The 24,515-nt window shown below is 36.3% G+C and overlaps 1 protein-coding gene across 1 annotated transcript; it reads left to right on the top strand.

The window, feature by feature from the left end:
* The first annotated feature begins 126 nt into the window (after positions 1 to 126).
* SLC25A32 (solute carrier family 25 member 32) lies at positions 127 to 23,672 on the top strand. Its single transcript, XM_074200911.1, has 7 exons — positions 127 to 390; positions 6,690 to 6,840; positions 15,798 to 15,883; positions 17,416 to 17,573; positions 21,490 to 21,603; positions 22,015 to 22,160; positions 23,280 to 23,672. Exons 1-7 carry the CDS (start codon positions 237 to 239, stop codon positions 23,413 to 23,415), a joined length of 945 nt encoding a protein of 314 aa, XP_074057012.1. The 5' UTR covers positions 127 to 236; the 3' UTR covers positions 23,416 to 23,672.
* The last annotated feature ends 843 nt before the right edge of the window (positions 23,673 to 24,515 follow it).

Genomic DNA, 24,515 nt, shown 5'->3' with positions numbered 1-24,515 from the left:
TGCTCTCCCCGGAGCGGAGCGAGGCGGGACCGCTGCGCGGCTGCGCGACCTCCGCCCCCGCGCCGCGGCAGCTTCCGCCGCGCCCCCGCCCCGCCCCCGCCCCGCCCCCTCCGGCCGGCCCGCGCGGGTGGCGCCGACCCCGGCTCGCGGCCCGCGCGCTTCCGCCGACCCCGGGGGGGACGGTCGCGACGGTGGCGGCGACGGCGGCCCGCCCCGGCTCCGCGGCCCCCGACCTCATGAGCGCCCAGGGCCAGTCGACGGCGGGCTCGTCGCCCCTGTACGGGGTGTTCCGGCACGTGCGGTACGAGAACCTGGTGGCGGGCGTGAGCGGCGGCGTCCTCTCCAACCTGGCGCTGCACCCGCTGGACCTCGTGAAGATCCGCTTCGCCGGTAAGAGGCCGCGGGCCGCGGGGTGGCGGGGGGCCCGCGGAGCACGTGCCCGGCCCCCAACGCCCGCGGCCCTGCCCGGGGGCAGGGGCGCCACCCCGGTGCCCCGCACGCCCAGCCGGGGGGGGGGGGGACCCACTTTCCAAACCCCCCTCCAAACCCCTCTCACGAAGAAATGCACCGTCAGAGGCCACAGTTTGCTGGAAAGCTCGTGCCTTGTTAGCATTTTAGGTTCAGTCTCGGTTACTGGTATCGGCTCTGACGACCCTCACCCTAGCCCGCAGCTTGGGCTGGCTCGTCCAAGCCCACCTGTGGCCTGAGTGCATCCCAAGCTAAGCCCTTCTTCCCAGCGGGTACGGAAAAAAGAGTCCGAAAACTGGCCCGGCCTCGAGGAGTTCGGAATCTACCCGGGGAGACCCAGACCCCAAACAGACCTCCCCTGTGGAGCACATTGCTGGCGCCTTAGACCTTGAAGAAGCGCTTGGTTTCATGTTAACTCCCCAGATGAGCATTTAACCTGTTTGGGCTTCCTCGCTGTTAGCTATTGTATCCGTCTCAAGATCAAATGCAATGTTTTGTGGAAACAACATTGAGAAAGCACCACAAAATAAAAACTGCAGGTTTTCTTGCAAGTTCAGGAAACTACTTGGCCGGCTGAGGCTTAAACGTGGTTGCTTTGATGAGTCCAAAATTTTAATTGCTGGGGATTTGGTCGCCAGTAGTAGATCTAGAAAGTGATTAACGATTTCATTTGTTTCCTTGGGAGTTATTTGAAAATTTCCGTATGATATACAGTCGTATCCGGTATAGTACAATGGGAAAGGGTGCCAGAATTTGAGTCAGAGGGCTTGGGTTCAAATCCTGGCTCTGCTCCTTATTCTTTGGGTGACTGGGCTCAAGTCACTCCACCGCTCTCTTCTCACATGTAAAATATGCCCGTTTGATTAACATCTAAATCTGTGATTCTACCAGCAATATGAGAAGCATTCTGGGCTGTTAAAAATCTTTATTGGGGAGCTTACTGTCTATGTGATTGTAAGAAAGTCATTTCAGAGACTCATCTGTAAAATGGGGATATAGTTGTACATCCACCTCTAATAGTTGTACCTCAAAGCACTAGATAATGAATTCTTATAAGGTAGTGTGAAGGTAGGCTTGGGTTCAGAGCTCATCCCTGATGTTTACTGACTTAGCTTCAGTTTTTGTCTTCTGTGAGGTGGAGATAATAATATCTGTAGTACCTACCTAATCCAGGTGCCCCGAGGATCAAATGAAACTATAAACCACTTTACATACTTTAATATGCCTTATAAATATCAACTCCTCACTTGAGCAGTCCAACTAATTGAGCTCTCATTTGGATGAGGATTGCTAAACTTAGTCTTTGTAATTCTATAGAACAGTGTGTTAGGTGTTCATTGTGAAATTTACAGAATCATATTTTAGCTCAATATTAGATTTTTTTTGAGACTTACGTCTGAGTCCAAAAATAAAGTGAACTGTTTTCTGAAGTAGTAATTGTCCCTAGAAGTGTTCACATGAGGAGTAAATGATAGACTTTTAAAAAGAAGGGGGGGGGGGGAGAGAGAATATGAGAATGTGACAATATTAAGTATTTAATAGCATCATGTGCCAGACACTATACCAAAGGTTGGAGATTTGAATAAAAGTCAGCAAGACACATTTACTGCTTACAGACAATTTACTTTCTAATAATGGGAAGACAGAATATAAAGGGATGGGAGCATGGTTTGAAGGTGACCTAGAAGGAGAATGAGAGCCTGGTTCCTCTCCAGGTGATACATGTAAATCACACTTACAGGAAAGGGAGGAGAAAGGGGAAGAATTTAGGATTGATAACCAGTTTAAGAGCACTTAGTTAACAGTCAGCAAGCATTTATAAACTTATATTCTGGACTTGTCACTGTGATGGGGATCCTTGTAAAGGTAAAAGATGAAGGAAGTTCACATTTTATGTAGGGAGATAGCATACCGAAAACTATGAACATACATTTTTTCTTGTAGTGTAGATAGGTTATCTCAGAGAGAAGGCCCAGGAGAAGACTGTTTAAGGACCAGAAAAAAATTTCTGCAAAATTCTGAACTTGAACTGAGTCTGGAAAGGAGAAGCTGACCGTGAGGAAGGAGAGCCCTCTAGGCAGAGGACAGAAGATCAAGAAATGGAGTGTAGAGTGAGAAGTAGCAAGAAGGCAGGAGTTGCTGGATTTGTCTGAGAAGATTGGTCCAGATGATAAAACACTTTAAATGGAACATTTTCTATTTTGAGGTTTGAGGCAAGACAACATTCTATAACAACATACTACTGTGTTTATACATGCAAATACATATATATGTATATGTGTATTTTTTTTCCTGGCATGAGGTTCAGTTTGCACTGTGGTGCAATTAGGACTGGAGATTTATATATATATTAGAATTAGGAGTGTACAATTGATAATGGAAATGGGTGCTGAGGGATGGCTAGGTGGCACAATGGATAGAGCACCGGCCCTGGAGTCAGGAGGACCTGAGTTCAAATTTGGCCTCAGACACTTTATAATTAATTACCTAGCTATGTGACCTTGGGTAAGTCACTTAACCCCACTGCTTTACAAAAATGAAAAATAAAGTAGGAGCTGATATGTTCACCAAGCAAGATAATAGAGCAACAGTTATTAATCTTTATTTTTAGTGTGTTTTGGTAACTTTCAGTATAATTGCTTTCCTTCATAATTCTCTGCATTTAAAAACATTTTGAAAAAAAGGGATCCATGATACTAAAAGGTTAAGAACCTTTGATAGTTTTCTTAGTTTTTAGTGCTCTTTTTCTCCTCACATTATTTTGTATTTCTTTGTCAGTCTACATGTTGTATCCCCTGTTTTCATGCAGGTTTCTCAATTTTTCATTTTTATCTTTATATCTAGTTCCATGTACATGAGGTAATTAATGAACATGCTTGCTTTGTGTGGAAGTTTTGTGATTCATTCACTATGTTATCTGCAATTTTTTTTTTTTAGGTTTTTGCAAGGCAAACGGGGTTAAGTGGCTTGCCCAAGGCCACACAGCTAGGTAATTATTAAGTGTCTGAGACCGGATTTGAACCCAGGTCCTCCTGACTCCAAGGCCGGTGCTCTATCCACTACGCCACCTAGCCGCCCTGTTATTTGCAATTTTCAAAGCGATTATCCAGGCAGATTTCTATTACTCTTTGAAAACATTTTTTGGACTATATTTTCATCATTTCTTATTTTTGTTCTAGCTTCATACTGGGTTTTTAATGCTGTCAGTATCCAATAAGGCTAGGTATTCATAAGTTGCTTGATGTCATTAGACTTCTTCTCAACACAGTACCAATTAGCTGTGTCACCCAAATGAATATTAACCACATGTTGCCTTATGTTTATATTTTTCAACCTATATAATGTTTGTGCTTTTTATACTCAAGTAGATTTCAAATTCCCTTAAGGATTTTCTGTGCCACTTCCCCAGCCCCTTGGACTTTCTCAGGTGTTCAATTTTTGTTGAGTGATTACCAGCCAACTTCTCAGCAACTCAAGATTTTAACAGCAGGGAGGATGGAGGAGAGGAGACAAGACGGGGTCATGCAGAATGAAACATCTTTATTTAATAGTTTTCATCTTATGTACTGTCTTTCAAGTAATGTGAATTTTTATGCTCTAGTGATATCTCTTTGATAAAATGGGTTTTTTTTAAGCTTTCTAGTAGCACTAAGGTAACTGGTATAAAGTCAGCATATACCTGATAGTTATTATTATAATTATTATTTTATGTAAGGTGAATTAAGGCACCTAGGGACTAGATAAGGAGAAATATAAAAAATTGATCTGGCTCTTGAGAAACCTGGATGACAATAGGGGATACAATATGTACACCAATAAAGAAATACAAAATAATTTGAGGAGGAAAAGAGATACACAATAATTTGAGGAGGAAAAGAGCACTAATAACTAAGAGCATCAAGGGTTCTTGACCTTTTTTTTATGCCATGGATTCTTCTAATATTTTTAAATTCATATTGAATAGAGCTCTAGGCCTGGAGTCAGGAAGATCTCAGTTCAAGTTTGGCCTCAGATATTTACTAGCTGTGTGATGCTGGGCAAGTCACTTAACCCAATTTGCTTCAGTTCTTCATTTGTCAGATGAGCGGGAGAAGGAAATGGCAGACCATTCCAGTCTCCTTGACAAGAAAACCCTAAATGGAGTCAAAAAAGTCAGAATTGAAATAATCTAATAGCAACGTATATTAGTACAACAAGGACATGCCTCTGAGTATATTATGGAGACATATTACAGTAGGAAATAAAATTGTCTGAAAAGAGGGTAAAAATTACTTATAATTATGAAAATTTTGACACATTATTTTTCAAAAAAGTAAATGTAGAGATCTTTGGACTAGAGCCATAATCAGTTGGTCTTTGACAAGCCAGGTGTTTCTTAGCTCCACCTGGGGATTATTACAATGCTTTGTGTTTCATATTGAAAGAAATGAAGGACAAGAAAATAGGGAGGTAGTTTACTGGATCAAAAGACTTACACAAGAGGAAGAGAAACCTAAAACCCAAGGAGAGCATCAAAAAGCTAAGTGCAAGAAAAATTGAATAATTCATTTAAAGGTGTAGCTAAACCGCACCATTGGACACATTGATTCCCTTTCAGCTATTAAGGATTTCTCTCTAATCTCCATAAGGGAAAATCTACTTTATTTATTGAAATAGAATTTAGAGATTCAAAGCTGATGGAAATTTGGGTTGTATAGGTTTTTTAAAAACTTGGATATTTTACAGTTTAAAAAAGTCAGATTCAAAAAAAGAAATCTGATTTTCCCTTTATGTTTGGTATTTAGTGTTTTGTCATTCATTATTTAAGATAATTGATTTTTTATTTTGTCTTTCATTTGAAGATGATTTTCACATAATTTTAGATTTAAAATGGATCTCGGAGAGCAGTTAATCCAATCCATATCTGCTTTTTCTTTTTACAGCATATACAAGTTATTGCAACTTTTGCTCATAAAGATCCTCCATTGAGGAAGAATTCACCTCCTTCTTAGACTACACATTACACAAATTTTCTTTGCAATGTTTTAAGTGATTGTACATGTATAACCTAAGTGTGATTGCTTACCATTTCCGAGGAGGAAGGGAAGGATATAATTTGTAACTCAAAGCTTTAAAAAAAAAGTTTTAAAAAATTGTTGGGGTAAATAATAAAATATATATTAAAAAAGAGAAATTTTCCTTATGTGAAGAAGTCCCTTTGAAAAATCTACCCCTTTACTTTAACATGATACATGGAGTTACTATTGAATCAGTAAGTAAGACTCAGGTTCTTCAGCTAGGTGGTGCAGTGGATAGAGCACTGACCTTGGAGTCAGGAGGCTGGGAGTTCAAATCTGGCCTCAGACACTTGCCACTTAATAGGTATGTGACCCTGGGCAAGTCATTTAACCCTGACTGCCTCACATCCCAGGCCATCTGGAACCTCCTGATTCATTTCTGGTCACTAGCACAGACCCCCCCCCCCGCCCCCACTCCAATCCAATTCATGTGCTTTGTCATTGAATCACCTCCCTGAAACTTCTTCCAGAATGAAGGACAAATGACAATAAGTAAGACTTAGGTTCAAATCCAACAGCTAATACAATTCATTAAGTACCGATTATGTGCCAGACATTGTGCCTAAGCATTTGGAATATAAATGCCAAAAATATTTTTCCAGACCAGAAAAATAGTTTGGGACCAGGTTTACAAAAGGCTTTAAAAGCTAAAGAGAGCAGTTTATTTTTTCCCCTAGAGGCAGTAGGGAGCCACTGGAGTTCAGTGAGTAGTTTGTAGGACATGGTCTAGTCATGAATTAAAAGAAAAATAATAACTGTAATCATGAATAAGTCATTTCTATAGCATTTTGAAGACTTCAAGAAAAAGTACTATGTGAACCTGAAGGATAAAATTTTTGCTTCCATAAAGGATTTTATCTTCATAATTTTCCCCCACACACACAAATTTCTACGTCAGCCTTTACATATCCTATTTACCATCAATAAGAATCTTAACCTTAAGGCCTCAGCAGTTTTCTTATTTGTAAAATGAAGGGGTTGGTTTAAATGATCTTTGATATTCTTCCCAGGTCCTTGATTGTAGAGGAAGAGGGGAAGGGGAAGGAATAAATATTTCTAAAGTAACTACTATTAACTATGTTCTAAGCATTTAACAGTGTCTCATTTGAGACAGATTAGGTAAAAATAAATTTTAACTAATTTTTAATATGCTTTAATGTGTAGTGAGTGACGGACTGGAACTGAGGCCGAAATATAAAGGAATTATACATTGTTTGACCACTATTTGGAAAGTTGACGGACTACGAGGCCTTTATCAAGGAGTAACTCCAAATGTATGGGGTGCAGGTTTATCTTGGGGACTCTACTTTTTCTTGTAAGTATTTCAATTGAGATTTTATCCTTTGAGAGAGTATGGATATTTTTAAAGAAATATTTACCCTTCCTTTTACAGCATAATATTGGTAAAGCTAAATAACCTTACCTACTTGTTGAAATTTGTTTAAAGGACTCAGAAAGGTACTATGTATTATCTTTCTTGGTCTCTGGTTATAAATATGTCTGGAATAGAAGAGAGCTTTCCATTTAAGAGAAGGCTGTTTTAAAGTAGGTCTGCTACCCAGTTTTCCCTAATAAAAAACTATTTGTCCGGGTCTCAATAGAAGAAAACGGTTCTTCTCAGGTTCACATGTTAATGTCTGTGTAATTCTGACAGAGGGTGTTTATGTACAGAACAAAGAGACGAATATCACTTACCTTGATTTTACCATTTTGAAATCGTTTTGGTTAAGCATTTGTGGGAAGGTATAGAACTTGAATCTAACATTTAAAATGAAAATGTTTTTAATTGCCTGTGGATTATTGTCACATGTAGAGTTCATGATTATCAATAATTTATTGGGGAGGAAGTGTTGGTTCTAGAGTTCTCCAAAAAATACAAAATTCCACACCTAGAAGGGTAGAGGGGTCAGAGGTGAATGTTGACTCTCACATAACCTTAAAAGCATACAGCAATGCTACATGAGAACTATGGGTGAAATAGAGCTCTGGAGTAGCAAAAAAGACAGAAATGATGATGCTTCAAGGACCCCACAGTATCTTCTTTGCTTTCTAACATTTGACCAACTTTCATTTCTCCTTACTTCTTTTTGGTCTACTTCAAAACCTAGTCTTATCCTAGCAGTTCTTTTGGACATGGAGAACAAAACACATATAACTGCAATATTGTCATAGTCTCATGTTGTTCATGAATCAGAAGGTATTTTAAAAGTTATCTAATCTGGTTGGTTCATTTAATAGATTTGACTGAAACCAAGAGAATTTAATTTTTAATTTTATTTATGGCTTTAAGTGACTTGCCCAAGGTCACACAGCTAGGTAATTAATAAGTGTCTGAAGCCAGATTTAAACTCAGGTCCTCCTGACACCAGGGCACCAGTACTCTATCCACTGCACCATCCAGCTGCCCCACCAAGAGAATTTAAGTAACTTGCCTGGGTTCTAATGTGGAGCAGAGTTCTTTCATTAAACCAGTTCTCCAAATCAACTGTTCTTTACTATACATTTAATACCTTCTGGACATTGTCTATCTTAAACTCACTGGAACACAATAGCACAACCTTGTCACAACCATTGTTATGGAGAGAGAGCCTGAATTGATGTAAATATTTTTTGGGATGGCAATGGGGTTAAGTGACTTGCCTAAGGGTGGCCAGGTAATTAAGTGTATGAGACTGGATTTGAACTCAGGGCAGAAGCTCTATCCACTATGCCACTTAGCTAACCCTTCTTTTTGTAGATTTTAAAACATCCATGCATGCCCATGTTATGTGATTCAACTTGCATTCCTTAGATCTAACTTAGGGGTAGGGGGTCACCTAACATGCTAGAAACCTAGATTTTTCGACATTGAAGATTAATGAAGCACTATTTGGCTGGTCCATCTTTTTACTCAAGTTATGTATTTCTCTGACACATTTTATACTGCTTTCCCTTTATAATTACTCATCTATAATGTGTTCCGAAATCTCATAACCACCATGTCTTCTTCACTGTTTTTTGAATATTCCTCAAATTGAATTCTTTAGGGGTTGCTGTATTCAGCCAATTAATCAACATTTATTGAGCACCAATTGTGTGTAAAGCACTATATTTTATGACACAGCTATACAGAATCATCAACATTTTTGTATTTTAAAAATCGGCCTTTAAGGAGAAACAGTGTCACTAAAATAAATAAAATAATTGTGTAATTTCTAAAAAGTTCTTACTTGTCCATAGTATATTTACTGATGAATGAATAGGATTATTATTCAGTTTTGTGTCATAATCTATACAACTGCCAGTCTTCTGTTTTTTTGTTTGTTTTAGTTAGGCTAAACTATTGAGTTCTCATCCATCTTATTTAAGAAGCTGTTGTTCTGGAACTTGATGCAGCCTGTAAAATGACAGTTGCCAACAGGACCTTTTAGAACACCCTCAGCATCTTTAGGGAATCCTTCCCTATGTGAACTCTGATGGTCCTAAACATCCTTTGGCAAACATGTATCTGCTTGGTTTATGTGACCGTATTTGAACAAAGTTAAGTTTGTGTTACATTTTTTCAGAATAATTTTATATGGTTTCAACATTTGCATGGGCAGCACTTTTGAAGTAGAGTATTTTAAGCAAATGCCTTTTTTAAAAACAATCAGCAAACAAGTGAGATCTTGTTTTCTTTATAGAAAGAAAAATTTTTTATGTGATTATAAATATATGATCTGCTGTAGAACTTTTTTTGCAGAAAGCTGCTTTTTCCTTCTCATAACTTTATCACCAATCTACTCTTAAAACTTTGATAGACAGCAAATAAGCATGTAAATTAAAGCAATTTTGAGGTATATTGCCTTTCACCCTGCAAATTGACAAAGGTAACAACAAATAGAAATAGTAAATGTAATAAATAATGAAAATGATGTAAATATATGTACCCATAGGAACTGTAAATTGATTGTTATTCTCTGACTCATACATCCTAAAGATAAACGTCTATATATTCATAACATCAAATGACTGGAAACAAAGTAGGTGCTAAACATTAAGGTAATGGCAAGATAAATCATAATGCAGAAAGGCCTAAGATATCACTGTACATTAATGAAACCATCAAGAATTTTAAAATTATACTGTGGATCAGGAGCAACAAAGACAAAAAATGTTATAGTCCTTACCTCAGGGAACTTAATATTCTATAGAAACAAATATAAGAAATTAAAAAAAGACATGGGAAAATTTTAATGTGGATTGATGCAGAATACAGTATCCAAGAGGTTAGTATCCATAACTACAGCAATTTAAATAGAAAAAAAACCCAATAAAACAAAATGGATGTTGTGTACTTAAAATGTTCCAATTTGGCTAGGGAGAAGAGTAGAGAAAATATATTTTCCTTATTGGAGAAGTGAGGGATTGTGGATGGGAAATACCTATCAGACTCAGTTGACACAGTTGGTTTTGTTGAACTGCTTTTTCTTTTGAAATCTTTCTTGTACTATCAAGTCTCACTAGAGATGGAAAGAAGGAGTTATATGTTTGGAAATAAATGTGATGTAAAAGCCAAGGGCATCAGTAAAACAAAATGAATAATTTTGTAGAGAAAAAAGTTTTGTGGCTTAGTGATTAATTAATATGATGGGGCCCATATTTTTGTACTCTCCTTTGAGGGTACAATTCTTGAGAATTTCTCAATACCGTAAAAATAGTGTCACTTGCTAGTTAGACTTCCTTCAATGTATACTTGGTCTAGTCCAACTGTTTTCTTCAGTTCCATTTCCATTTCCTCATGCAACCCAGCTGTATGAGATGGTAAAGTACATATATGGAGGCTCCACTGATTTTGAGGGTGAAACAAGTTAATAATATCTTTTACAGATATTTTTCATTTTTGTCTATTGTTCTCAGTTCCATATTTCTCTTACTAGTCAAGAAATTCTTTTAAAGTAGATAGATTTTTCTATTTTTTTTTAAGGTTCCGTAGAGTGTTTCTTAGGGATGGCAATCTCTTGCTATTTAATATTTTGCCTTCAATTAAAACATGCATCCATAAAGCAGTAGTATTAGCATGGTCATTGTCAAATGGTTCAGAGACCTTCATCTGAGGGGAAAATGATGGATATTCTATTTCCTTTTTAAGTCTCCCAATAAAACCATAATAGTTCTCTGGAACCCATACTGGATGGTGTAAAGGACTGTCTTACCTATATACCCTCCTCCTTAGGATAACATTCTTCCTTGACTTCTTAAGGTTGTTCAGTTAAATTACTTTTCCTAATGACTCAGAATCATAATTATGAATTGCTATTGCGCTGTAATACGTTGACCTCATGTCCTATTGAGGTAAGTGGAATGTCCACTTGTTCTTCATCCCAGATTGCTATGCTTTTTTTTCTCTCCTGCTTTTGGTCTATTTTTTTAAGAACCCTTGGCTGCCCTTAAATTTTTGTATTTCCTTATTGTCATCTGTTGTTTCGTCTTAGAACCAGTGCCTCTCCTTTTCTTTTTAATTGATGATCAGACTTCTTAGAGTTAGAAAGACTAAATTATAAGTGAATTCCTGAGGGACTTTCTATTGAATAAAATTTATATACTTTGTTACTTTTTTGATTGTTTTTCAAATAGTTGACATTGTTAAGCTCAAGTGGATTTCAGAGAAGTATTGCTATAATAAAGAAAAATTTATTTCTCAGATTTTTTTCTTTTTTTTTGTAACAATACATTAGAGGCGGCTAGGTGGCACAGTGGATAGAGCACCAGTCCTGGAGTCAGGAGGACCTGAATTCAAATGTGGCCTCAGACACTTAATAACCTAGCTGTGTGATTTTGGGCAAGTCATTTAACCCCATTGCCTTGCCAAAAAACCCAATACACTAGACTTGAGTTGGGAAACTTGGTCTTAATCTCTGATCTGTTATTTTGGACAGATCATATTACCTCCCTGGGCCTCACATTCCTCATGTATAAAATGAAACAGTTTGATTAGATGACCTCTAAGTTTTCTTGTTTATTAGTAAAGATATTTCAATAATAGAATTAATTTTTCACAAAGACTACCAAATAGAAGGTCTCTTATTTTCATAAGGGAAGGAAACCTGTTGTATGCCAAACACTAGCCTAAGTCCTTTTGCTAATCAGATCTCCTTTGATTCTCCATCCATCTGGGAGGTTAGTGTTCTTATCTACATTTCCTAGTTGTGGAAACAAAATTACTTGTCCAGGTCACAAAGCTAGCAGGTGTCCAGGTTGGATTTGAATTTAGGGTTTCCTGATTGCAAGAGCAAGGCTCCTTCTAGACCAGAGAGGTTCTTTTTTTTTTATTAACATTTTATTTGTTTTCCAATTATATACAATAGTAGTATCCCCCCCAGAAGGCTGTCTGATAGTCTTTACATTGTTTCCATGCTATACATTGATGTAAATTGAATGTGTTATATATAAGAGTAAACATACCCCCCCCCAAGTGAGAAACCTCAAGAACAGAGAGAGGAAAAAATTATGCTTCGATCTGTGTTCAGATTCCAATGGCTCTGTCTCTGGGGTGAGTTGCTTTCTTTATCATAAGTCCATTAGAGCAGTTGTTTCAATATTTTTCCCACAGTTGCTATTACTAGCTGTACCTCTACTCTATTCCTCCCCACTCTCATTTATTCTATTCTCTCTCATTTTTCATCCTGACCCTATCCAAAAGTGTATTATATCTTAGTAGCCTCTCCTTCGATCTTCCCCTCTCTTCTATCACCTATTTCCTTTCTATTATTCCCCCTTATCCCATCCCTTTCTTCTCATTTTTCTGTAGGGTATTAAGTGTGTATGTTATTTCTCTCTGAGTCATTTCTGATGAGAATGAAGGCTCAATCATTCCCCCCTTGCCTTCTCCCTTCCCCCTTCCCACTCCATTGAAAAAGCTTTTTCTTGACTCTTAAGTGAAATTTCTTAGCTTCTTCTTCATCTCCTTTACCTTCCTCCCAGTACTTTTCCTTTATCACCCATTGACTCCATCTTTTTACTATGTTATACCATTATATTCTCCTCCTTCCTATGTACTGTCTATATATGCTCCTTCTAACAGCTTTTATAAATGAGAAAGTTCATATGAGTTCTTAATATCTTCTTCCCATGCAGGAATACAAACAGTTCAATATCATTAAGCTCCTCATGATCCTTCTCTTCTACCACCAGAATCCTGTACTTGGAGATCAAACTTTCTGTTCAGCTCTGGTTGTTTCAATAGGAAAGTTTGAAAGTCCTCTGTTTCATTGAAAGTCCATCTTTTCCCCTGAAAGAGGATGTTTTGCTGGATAGATGATTATTGGTTGTAAACCAAGTTCTTTTGCCTTCCAGAATATCATATTCCAATCCCTTAATGTAGATGCTGCTAGATCTTGTATAATCCTGACTATGGAGCCTTGGTAGTTGAATTGTTTGTTTCTGGCAGCTTTTAGAATTTTCTCTTTGATTTGGGAGTTTTGGAATTTGGCTATAATATTCCTGGAAGTTTTTCTTTTGGTATCTCTTTCAGGGGTGACTGGTGAATTTCTATTTTACCCTCTGCTTTTAGGATCTCAGGGCAATTTTGCTGTATTATTTTTTTGAAAAATGAATAGCCCAATAATTTTTAAATTATATCTTCTGGATCTGTTTTCGAGGTTGGTTGTTTTTCCAATGAGATCTTTTACATTTTCTTCTAATTTTTGGCTTTTTTGGAAGATTTCTTGCAAAGTCATCAGCTTTCTTTAGTTTCATTCTGCATTTGAAGGAGTTATTTTCTTTCTTTTTTTTTTTTTTTTTTTGGCAAGGCAAATGGGGCTTACTCAAGGCCACACAGCTAAGGTAATTATCAAATGTCTGAGAGCAGATTTGAACTCAGGTACTCCTGACTCCAGGGCCAGTGCTTTATCCACTGCACCACCTAGCCACCCCAGAGTTATTTTCTTTAGAGAGCTTTTTTATTTCCTTTTCCAGCTGACCAATTCTGCTTTTTAAGGTATTATTCTTCTCATTTGCTTTTTGTTTTGCTTTTTCCATTAGGCCTAAACTGGTCTTTAACATATTTTTTTCTTCAGTATTTTTTTGTATATCTTTCACCAAGCTATTGATTTTATTTTCATGATATTTCTGCATCACTCTCATTTCTCCTCCCAATTTTTCCCTCCATCTTCCCCCTTTTTTTTTTGAGTTCATCCATAGTCTGAGCCCATTTTCTATTTCTCTTGGAGGTTTTGGATACAGAAGCTTCCGTTTTGTCATCATCTGAGTATGTGTTTTAATCTTCCATGGGACTAAAGTAATTCTCTATGGTCAGATTCTTCTTTTTCTGTTATTTACCCACTTCCTCAGCCCAGACAGCACTTCTGAGGCTTTAGGTTTTGGGGGGGGGGCACTGGGACCTTTATTCCTCCAAGGTCTTATGCTCTCTTGTCTATGCTTTGATATGTAGGTGCCCCCCCCCCCCTTACTTCCCTCTGCCTTGGAGCTATACGGAGGGATCCAGCTAGGCTACTTAGTGTGGAAGCCCAAACTGCAACCTGGAGCTGAGTGTAGGCTTGCAGCAGAGTCCTACCCCAGGGAGAGCAGAGAAATCTCTGCAGTCATTTTGGTGTAGCAGAGTTCTCTCACTACCCCTTCAAGCTGTTGCTGGTGATCTCTGGGCTGGGCTGCACAGCTTGAGGCTTTTTGCTTTTTTTGCAACCCCTGGTCCTGGTGAAACACAACTTTCTCACAGAACTTTTAATTATCTTGGACTAGGAAAATGTATCACTCAGTCTTTCTGTGGGTTCTACTCCTCTAAATTTTGGCTAGAATCATAATTTGTTGACTTTAGGAGTTTTGGGGGAGGAGTTCTCAGGAAATGCTGCCTTCACACTACCATCTTGGCTCCACCCCCCAACCAGAGAGGTTCTTAATCTTTTTTATATCATAGACTTCAAAAGACACTTCAGAATAATATTTTAAATGCATAAAATAAAACACATAGAACTACAAAGCAAACCAATTATAATGAAAAAAGTTATTAAAAATAAATTCATAGATGCTCCTGGTTAAGAATCTGATATGCCCTATTAGACCATCATTAGCCAACTCTCCCCCTCCTCCTTCCTTTTCCTGCAGTTACTCTAGCATACAGCACCCATCTTCCAGCGCCTCAAACTCAGAGCTTGGCTGTCATCCTTAGCTTCTCACTCCCTCTCATTGTCTATATCCAAGCTGTTGCCAAGATCAAGATTTCAACTTTGTTACGTCCTTCCCTCCCTTAACATCAGACAGGCCTTCAGCACCACCTCAGCTCTTCCCACTCCAATCCATCATCCATTCAGACAACAAAGACATTTTTCTAAAAGTGAATTTCCACTAAGTTGACTTCTCCTTAGTAAACCCTTTTGGCTCCTTCCCCTCCAAGATCAAATACAAAATCCTGATTGGTATTAAAAGCCCTTCATAACCAGACTCCCTCCTCCCCCAACACATGCCTTTCCAGTCTTCTTACACCTTCCTTCCTGAAACATATTTTTCAGTCCAGTGACACTGGCAGATACTCTATCCCTCTTTTAAAAAAAAAATCCCCCCCCCAATTACATGTAAAGACAATTTTTAACATTTGTTGGATTTTTTGAGGTTGTTGCTGAATTTTTTGACTTCCAACATCTACCCTTCTGTACCTCCCTTCTCCCCTCCCCGATATGGATTATATGTGTTTAAACATGTATTGCATTTCCATATTAGTCATTTAGCGATCTCATCTCTGACTGTCCCCTAGGCCTGGAATGCTCTCCCTCTTCATCTTTGCCTATGGCTTCTTCATTTTAAGTCCCAACTAATAGCTCAACTTCTATATAAAGTATTTCCCAACTCCTCTTGATTTTTTTTTTAGTGCCTGCTCTCTTAATTATTTGCTATTTCTTTAATTTTATGTTTATATAGCTTATTTGTACATATTTGTTTGCTTCCTGTCTCCCAGATTAGGTTGTGAACTCCTTGAGGGCATTTATTTCTTGAGGGCATTTATTTTGTTCTTTCGTATTTCTAGAACTTAGCACAGAACCTGTGCTATTGTTATTGACTGACCATTTTCAGTCTAGAAAAATATCTCCACATTTTAAATTTCTTGATGCAGATTTTTCATTGCTCATGCTTTGGAGAAAACTTCTGCTGAAGCCCAGTGTTTGAAAAATAAGGCATTTTTGTTTGCATTATAGTTGAACTTTAAATTGACGTAAGCAACATGTTTTCAAATAATTCAAAAGCTAATGTGTAGTTTATCTTTCCTCATCTTCATTGAAATCTCTTGTTTAATTCTTTTAGTTACAATGCCATTAAATCATATAAGACAGAGGGGAGAACAGAACGGCTGGAAGCAACAGAATACCTTGTTTCAGCTGCTGAAGCTGGTAAGAAAATGTATACTTCATAAAAATCCCATCTCATCAATGTATTAAAAACTGCAGTGTTTTTTTAAATCATAGCTTCTTTTTAGTGACTTTTTCCCATTCAACTATATCATTTGGATGAGACTGGATATTATGTGGAATTCTAGGGATGACTTGTTATTCAGGGTACATTTGAAATAAGTTATTTTCAAGATTTAAACAAAGTTATAGATCCACTAATAATAGGACACAAGTGATATAGTCTGAAGAAAGAAAAAACTAGTTTTTGATTTCATAATTATTTAATTTAGGACATTGTTTAATTGAGTAGTATGTGTGTATGTTTTGTAGAACAAACTTAATCAAGTGTGACTTGCTCCCTTGTAGCATCTAATTCAGTGTTTAACATATGGGTTTAATATGTTGATTAACTACTTAGAACACCCAGCAAATAATGCAGATGTTAATGAAATTATAAAATCACTTTTATAGTTTTACATATTTGTAAAAGCATTAAAATTTGTCTGTTTCTGCTTCTCTCATTTTTGTTGAATGAACCTTATATGATTGAGAACTTGGTTTTGGTTTTTGAGAACATGCATTTATGTCAGTATATTTTGCTTTATCTACCTTTGTCTGTATTGCTATGTAAAATGCCTAATACACTACAACTTGGATTAAGGTATTTATTCTTTTTAAGGTAGAGATGATTCATAGTATCTGAAATGAATAGCTTAAAGGAGCAAAGTGCTCTGAGTATAAATTTATAAAATTATAATATATTCACATAAATCCCCAAATTACAAATGGATTATGTTCCAAAATTAATTCACTTCTTTAGAACTCAAAAGGTATTTCATGTTTCCATAAAAACAATGTGATATATGGAAATTAAGTTTCCATTCTAGACCACAAAAACCTAATTTAAAATTATATAATTTTTTGATAGGTAACATACCAACCTAATCATTTAAAATATTTCTGTGAGAAAAGTGTTCCACTCTTCACAACAGAAAAGGCAATGTAGAAGCCTAGTAAATATATCTTTCCCTTCCCGTTTTCTCACTCCCCTTTCCCTGTCCCCCCCCCCCTTCATTTCTATCAAAGCATCTGAACAAGAGGATAAAAGGAAATGAGAGAGTAAGTCCTGGGAACCAATGGGAAGGAGAGAGCAATGAAGAAACCAGCCTCATTAAGTCATTAAGTACCTTCACTATTTACCTACTTTGGGACACCCAGATTCCCACTCCCAAATCAAGCTCTTGAATATGTACCCAAGGAGTGAGTTATGATCCCCCTTTTTAGCCCCACTCCAAGGAGTACTATCATCAATAGACTCCCTTTGTCCACAATAAAATCTTGTCATCTCTTCAAAATTTAGCTTCTTTCCTACCCTTCTGCAGCTCCAATGAGATGAGAAATAGTGGTTTAAGTCATTTCTTTACCTCCTGGTTTGGAAGGAGAGTTCATCTTTAACTCCCAAAAATACTTTTAAGTATTTATAACATTCATTACTCAAGAAGTACATATGTAATTAAACTTCTCTATTTTAGGGGCCATGACACTCTGTCTTACAAATCCATTGTGGGTAACAAAGACTCGACTTATGTTACAGTATGATGTTGTCAGTGCTTCACAGAGGCAGTACAAAGGAATGGTGGATACACTTGTAAAGATATATAAATTTGAAGGTGTACGAGGATTGTACAAGGTACTATTTATTTGCTTGCTTTAAATAATTATGATAGATAATTTTATCTGTTACTATTTGCAAAGTTAAGTCGCCACATAAATTTTCATTTGCCTTTTAAGTTAAGATTCTGAAAGATTTTGGTACTCATTCCCCCCAAAAAAAGAGCCTATGAACACGTAATAATTAAAAAAAAAAAACAAATATATAATCCACAGTACGGGTTTTATATCCCTTTTGGCTATTTATATTCATTGCCATATCATGCATCACTGTGACGTGGATGGAAGGGGGATAGAATTGTTCAAAATTTTGTAGGCATCTTATTTTAATATGTAAGTAATTTGACATGCATTGAATGCTTAAGCTTTAAGTAATTCTGATGATTGTATGAATATTTTACTTGGCTTTACAGATCAAGTTATAAAAGAAACTAGCTCTTTCAGATGTTTACAATTGTAAATTTAAAATGAGGATTGGCAATACAACTCTTACCTGTGTCAGAACAGTAATGCACATGATAGCAACAAATAGTTAAATTCATTACAAATACTATGACCTGTATTTTCTGTTTAATTATAATTCATATTTTAATTAACCTATCTTTAATTAGAACTTTTAGCCTCTTTAAGACTGAGGACAAGACAAACAAAATTTATTCACAGCTATCTACAGATCAACTCAGAAATAATTACAATGACCCTCTAGTAGTTGTGGATGAAAGAGGGTACATGTTGCATTATTGATATTATTATCATTGTTGCTTGTTGCTGTTATTACGTAAATTATTATGTAAACTTGGAAAGACACTTCCCAACTTGGGCTTCTCATCTATAAACTGAAGGGGTTATATTAGACTTCTGAGATCCATATATATATAGCAGCTCTAGATTAGTGATGATCCTATAATTAATGCAATCCTGAAATGTTCCTCTTACACTGCTTTAGTCAGTAGGAAAGTGTCGATTCCTTACCATGTGTAAGGAATTGATCAGGGTTTCTCATTAATTACTTAATACATTATTTGCCTATTTTTAAAAGCCCCACCTAAGAATGGGGTTTGCGTCTTTATATAAAATTTGTTGTATTTTAAATTATAAACATCTCTGTAGCTTGTCAACCTTACTGTACCCTATCCCTTCAGTCCAGAAAACAAAAATATTACATTCTTAATAGATCTATGATTTCATCTCATTATATAATGTATTTTTATAATGTAAATGAGGCACTCATCCATGCCTTGTATGATTTATGATTCTTTTCCATATCCTCCCAAATATCCTTCATGAAAAGAATCTATCCAGCATGTTTTTGGCCTTCCTCTAGATCTCTTAACATTATTTATGTATTTGTAAACATTACCACAGGTAACAGCCCTTTAGGCAAGTTAATTAGGGGAATTTATAATGGGTCAGAGATAGATTACTCCTTACAGGCCACCTTAGCTAGTCCTGACACAGCAATGGCTAGACCAAAAAAAGCTGCAGCTGCAGCTGCAGCAGCAACATGTGCATGGCCATTGTATTTTACCTCTCTCTCTCTCAAAAATGACTAGCCTAGCCAGGGGGTGGCTAGGTGGATAAAACACCAGCCCTGGAGTCAGGAGTACCTGGGTTCAAATCTGGCCTCAGACACTTAATAATTACCTAGCTGTGTGGCCTTGGGCAAGCCACTTAATCCCATTTGCCTTGAAAAAAATAAAAAAAAATGACTAGCCAGATATTAGATGATCTTGTGTGCTGTTTTTTTATATACAATTAATTAGTAATATACTTCAATCTATTTGTGTCTACCCTAAAGGTGACCCACAATTTTGATTCATCAGAGACTATAGTATTGCATGATTTGTAGCCATATAGTTTCAGTGAAGAATAGAGATTGGGATTAAACCTGTGATTGCAACAGTATAATCAATTTCCCATGAGGTAATTTTCTCTCTCAGTGTAAATTTGCACATTCTTAAGTCTTAGAAAATCATCAAGAACATTGAGGGGGTTGAGTGATTTGGCTAAGCTTACACATCCAGTATACATCAGAGTTTGTCCTAGATCTTTTGACTCTTTAAGTGCAGTTTTCTATCTACCACCTGGGGTCTCTCCTCTGACACATGGTAGTGCTTGATTAATGCACTGAAGAATATTGATATTAAACAAGTGGATTTTAGTTTCAGAGAGACAAATTTAAATTAAAGTATATAAATTAGACTAAACAGCCTCTTAAAATCCTTTCTAAGGTTAAGATTCTCTAATTCCTTTAAACAAAAATTCCTAAGCAGATTTAAAGAAATATTCATCTCTCTTTTTAAAGCCAGTGTGTTTGATAGAGAGCAGGGAATAAAGTCAGGAAAACTTCCAGATATGTACATTTGGATGGACAGCCTTTAGAATAGGTTTATGTGTGTCTGTGTGTGTGTGTATATGTGTCTTAGACAGATAAAATAGGTTCTACAGGGCTCAAAATTGAATAGGAGAGTCAAATTGCATTTGGGAAATTTTTTAGTACTTTTTAATGATTTCAAAGGTTTTTCTTGAGACAACTCCAACTTCTAATTCAGTATTTTTGTGGTGGTACTGAAATGGCTACATCCTATCACATAATTTCTAAACTAAATTGTAAATTTCTCAGAATAATGAAGAAACATATATAATAGGAAGGAGTAGACTTCAGGATATTATTAAAGAAGGGACTTAAATAATGATATCAAAGATGTATGACTGCTGGAGTGTTAATCAAACCAACTTTTTTTGGAAAAGAATTTGAAATTCAAGAAGTTTTATTAGTTGTTTACACCCATTGACTTAACAATCCTATTACATATACCTAAATATTAGTTGTATCCCTATTTGGGGGGGGGGCCAGAAAGGTATACATGAGGTGGGAATGGTTTAGACAATTATGATTTCTATAATGAAATTTTATTTGTGCCTTATAAAACAACTATGAAGTATTGAGAGAAGTATGAAGTCTTGTATGAATTTATGCAGAATGAACCAGAACAAAAAGAATAATATGAACGTTGATGATTGTAATGTAACTAAAAGCAATACTACTCTAAGGTAGCTAAATTCAATTGCAAGAGATCAGTTTTGGTTCCAGAAGATTCATGATGGAACTTCATCTTTTCTCTGTAGAGGACTGGGGGAATAATGGTGCCAAATATTTTATTTGCTTTCAGAGGCACTTGCTGTATTAATTTTACTTTATTGTTTTTTGCAAGTTAAGTGAGTGAGAAGTATGAGGGTTAAGGAAATTTGGAAAGAATATATACATATGTTGTATGGGAGGGAAGTTATGCACTAAGACTGAGGGATAATAGATAATAGACAATCTGCATTCTTCACTGGCATCCACATAATGTCAGGAGACTTCGAGAGAGTGCTTTGGAAAATTTTCGAAGTGATATCAGCAGGGACATACAGCCTCAGAAGGCATGGATAGTTTGTATTGTTGCCTGTCGCACAGTGATTGAAAGTCAGCTTTGTTAGAGTATTAGACTTTTAAGTACAGATGTGGACCTGGTTTTCTGCCATCTGAGAACTCAACCAGCTAAGTTTAGAATGACTTATCCGCCATAGTTTAATCATAAAGTGATGACATAATATAGTGTAATGAGCCCTGAGTTTTGAATCAGAGGACCTGGGTTTAAATGCCATTACTGTTGCAATTGTGACCTATCTTATCCTCCCTGAACTTCAGAGTTCTCATCTATAAAATAAGGAGATTGGACCAGATAGCCTCTAAACATCTTTTTTTCTACCTTGAGTCCAGGACAGTGTTCTTATGATGAATTTTTTTTTTTATCATAGGATAAGATTGAGGAGTGTTTAAGTACATATTAAATAAAACATTCATTTTAAGAAGAGATAAAAACGGATTTAGTATTTCAAATTAGATATTGTAGCTTTTTGTTTTTTTTTAAAAGATGGTTATCTTCTAGGGATTTCTGCCTGGGCTGATTGGAACATCACATGGAGCACTTCAGTTCATGGCATATGAATTGCTGAAATTGAAGTACAATACACATATCAATAGATTACCAGAAGAACAGTTGGTAAGAAACTCTTGAAAAGATGGTCTAATTTACATTTATAGAAAATGTGTAAATTGAAATTGGCTTTAAGATAATCATCAAATGTGCTAGGAATTTAAGTCATTAATCTTTTGATGTCAATTTTCAATACTTAAAAAATTGCTTTCTCCCCCCCTTTACCAAGTATAATATGCTAGAACACAAATTGTGTTCTAGTTGGGAAGTTAGCATTTGGAAATCTTTTAAAATGCCTTATACAGTTAATGAGAATATTTGCACTTAAGCATATTTTGGATACTTGTTGCTTTGTTTTAGTTTAATTTTACTATATCATTTAAATGACCTCAAAAGTAGAATTTTTAAGCCCAAAGTAGGAAATTTGTTCAATTTAATATCCAGAAAAGGTATAACTATTTTATGTTACTGTTTTAGAGCACAATAGAATATATATCAGTTGCAGCAATGTCAAAAATATTTGCTGTGGCAGCAACATACCCATATCAAGTAGTGAGAGCCCGACTTCAGGATCAACACATTTTTTACAAAGGTGTACTTGATGTAATCAAGAGGACGTGGAGGTAAGGTAGTAGCAACTAAATGCCTCATATAATCTAATTTCTTATTGTGCTGTTAGTGATCAGCCTGTGGGTAATACCCTGGATTTTGCTTTTTGACTTTTTTTCTATGGAGTAAGAATCTTTGCTCTAAATACAACATTCTAAGAAAGCTCCAATTCATTGATTGATTCTTTGTAGATACTTTATCTCAGTATAATACTTGTTTTCTTTGGGAACTCAACCCCACAACCAAATATATTCTGTGTACATATACCTGAATTGGAAGTGATAGAAATCCCCACATTTCTCTGTTTATTTCAGACCTTTTCCAAAGCTTATGTGTGATAAATTTACTTCCGTTCAATTCAGTGTGGGTGTGCACGTTCCTTCCATGAAACATCGATCACAACCCATTTGTAACTTAGTTGGTGGTCTAGGAAGACAGAGATGTCAAACATAACCTAAAATGTAATTGGGAAGTATTTAACAAAAAATAAATAAATAAAATGCATTATAATATTGATAATGTTAATTTCTGGTTTTCCAAGGCAGTTTATACAGTCACCACTGATCTTAAGAAATGCTTCAGGCACAAATAGGTTAACTCTTACCCATGATCATATAGACAGTAAAAGTGATCCTTTATAGTACCTTGAAAAAGATCACTTTTATTGAAACAACTTCTCTGATGGACTTATGATAAAGAAGGCAACTCACCCCAGAGATAGAGCCATTGGAATTTGAACACAGACTGAAGCACGTTTTTTTTTTCCTCTCACTATTCTTGAGGTTTCTCATCTGGGGGGGGGGGGTTATGTTTACTCTTATAACAAGATTATTGTAATAATATAAAATAAATAAACCAAAAAAGAAAAAGATCACTTTTGAGTTTATTCTTGTGGCCTCCTTGCTTGTCTTTTATTTTAATCAGATAAGAAAAGGATAACAAGCCATAACTAAATGTATACAAACAACTCTACACAGGCTTTAAATTGCACTGAGTTTTGTTTCCATGTTCATCTTGGTCCATTAAGTGGACATTTTTGATGCTCTTCCTACCATGTTAAGTGTTTTGATTTAATTTTGTACAGTATTGTCACACTAATTTTAGATACTGACTTCTTTTTTCCCCTTCTATAGGAAAGAAGGAATCCTTGGATTTTACAAAGGAATCGTCCCTAATTTGATTAGAGTGACTCCTGCCTGTTGTATTACCTTTCTAGTTTATGAAAATGTCTCCCATTTTTTACTTGGTTTTAGAAGAAAAGAAGAGTAAATTTAAAGAAGATAACCCAAAAATTATTGCTGCAGCAGTAGCAAATACTCCTTAGAGCTTGAAATACAAAACTTGCAAGAAATAGTGCTCAGCAACATTAGTCACAATTCAGATCAACCTCGAACAACTGAAAGAAGTTAAAGAACTGATGAATCCTCACAAGTTTTCTGCTTTTGCTCTCATTAATCTATGTGACTTGGCTACCGTTGCCTAGAATAGCTGCCATCAAAACAGTATTAAAACTAACATGAAGCTTATAGCTTAGTGAATTTGTCCATTTCATTGTTCAAATAGAAGTTCATTTTGCAATATTTGTCTAGTGGATTAGGAGGATTTGCCTTTATTACTTAACTGAACTGTGTGGATTGGTTTTTAAAATAATGCTTTTGTGCAGTAGTAAGAAGTTGTCCTTGCAAGGATATATGGTGGCAAATATTTAATAGTTCACCTTAAAGAATTGATTTCAAACTTGAGAAGGTTTGCTGAAAATAGTGCCCAAATTGAAAGTATATCAGAATCAGTGGACAGTGAAACAAGTATTCATTCACTGGTGATAGACTTTAATTTTAGGTCAGTTTGCACTTTGGTGAGATTCCATACCTCTTTCAGGATTAAGGAGTGAATGGAGTCAGTATCCATTGTAATAGCAATTTTCCCTTTTAATTTAAAGTTTAATTCCAGATCCAAGTTTTCTGGAAACTGGCATTGAATATACTTTTGATTTTGTAAATCTCATTGTGCTCCAAGATTGAGTGTCTTGTTCTTGATTTAACATATACATACCATTTATTAGAGATGCAGATCCTTTTGCAGATTCACAAGTGTTGGGGTTGTTACTTGGAAGGTTGATTATTTATAAACTGGGAAACAATCTTTCCACTTATGCCTGTAATTTTGGGATATCTGAACTTGGATTCCACCAACTGGTCAAATTCATGTTTTAGATACAAATTGTACCTATGCTCGTTATTGTTGATTTTATTTTTATGAGGCATTGCAGGAGCGGCTTAAATGAAAAGATAATCCCTTCCCTTCTCCCTAAAATGTTGAAGTAATAATTATATTCTTATTTATCATAAATACCTATGACTGCTATTGCA

Source organism: Macrotis lagotis, chromosome X, assembly GCF_037893015.1.
Source record: "Macrotis lagotis isolate mMagLag1 chromosome X, bilby.v1.9.chrom.fasta, whole genome shotgun sequence".
In the NCBI taxonomy this organism is placed as follows: Eukaryota; Metazoa; Chordata; class Mammalia; order Peramelemorphia; family Peramelidae; genus Macrotis; species Macrotis lagotis.
Note: the sequence above shows the minus strand (reverse complement) of the source record. Positions and strands in the feature narration are given on the sequence as shown.

Bases quoted from the DNA above. Each gene is read 5' to 3' on its own strand.
- SLC25A32 (XM_074200911.1), top strand. From the start codon at position 237: ATGAGCGCCCAGGGCCAGTCGACGGCGGGCTCGTCGCCCCTGTACGGG. The intron at 391-6,689 runs GTAAGAGGCCGC...TTTAATGTGTAG, and splicing joins CGTGAAGATCCGCTTCGCCG to TGAGTGACGGACTGGAACTG. The intron at 17,574-21,489 runs GTACTATTTATT...GTTATCTTCTAG, and splicing joins GTGTACGAGGATTGTACAAG to GGATTTCTGCCTGGGCTGAT.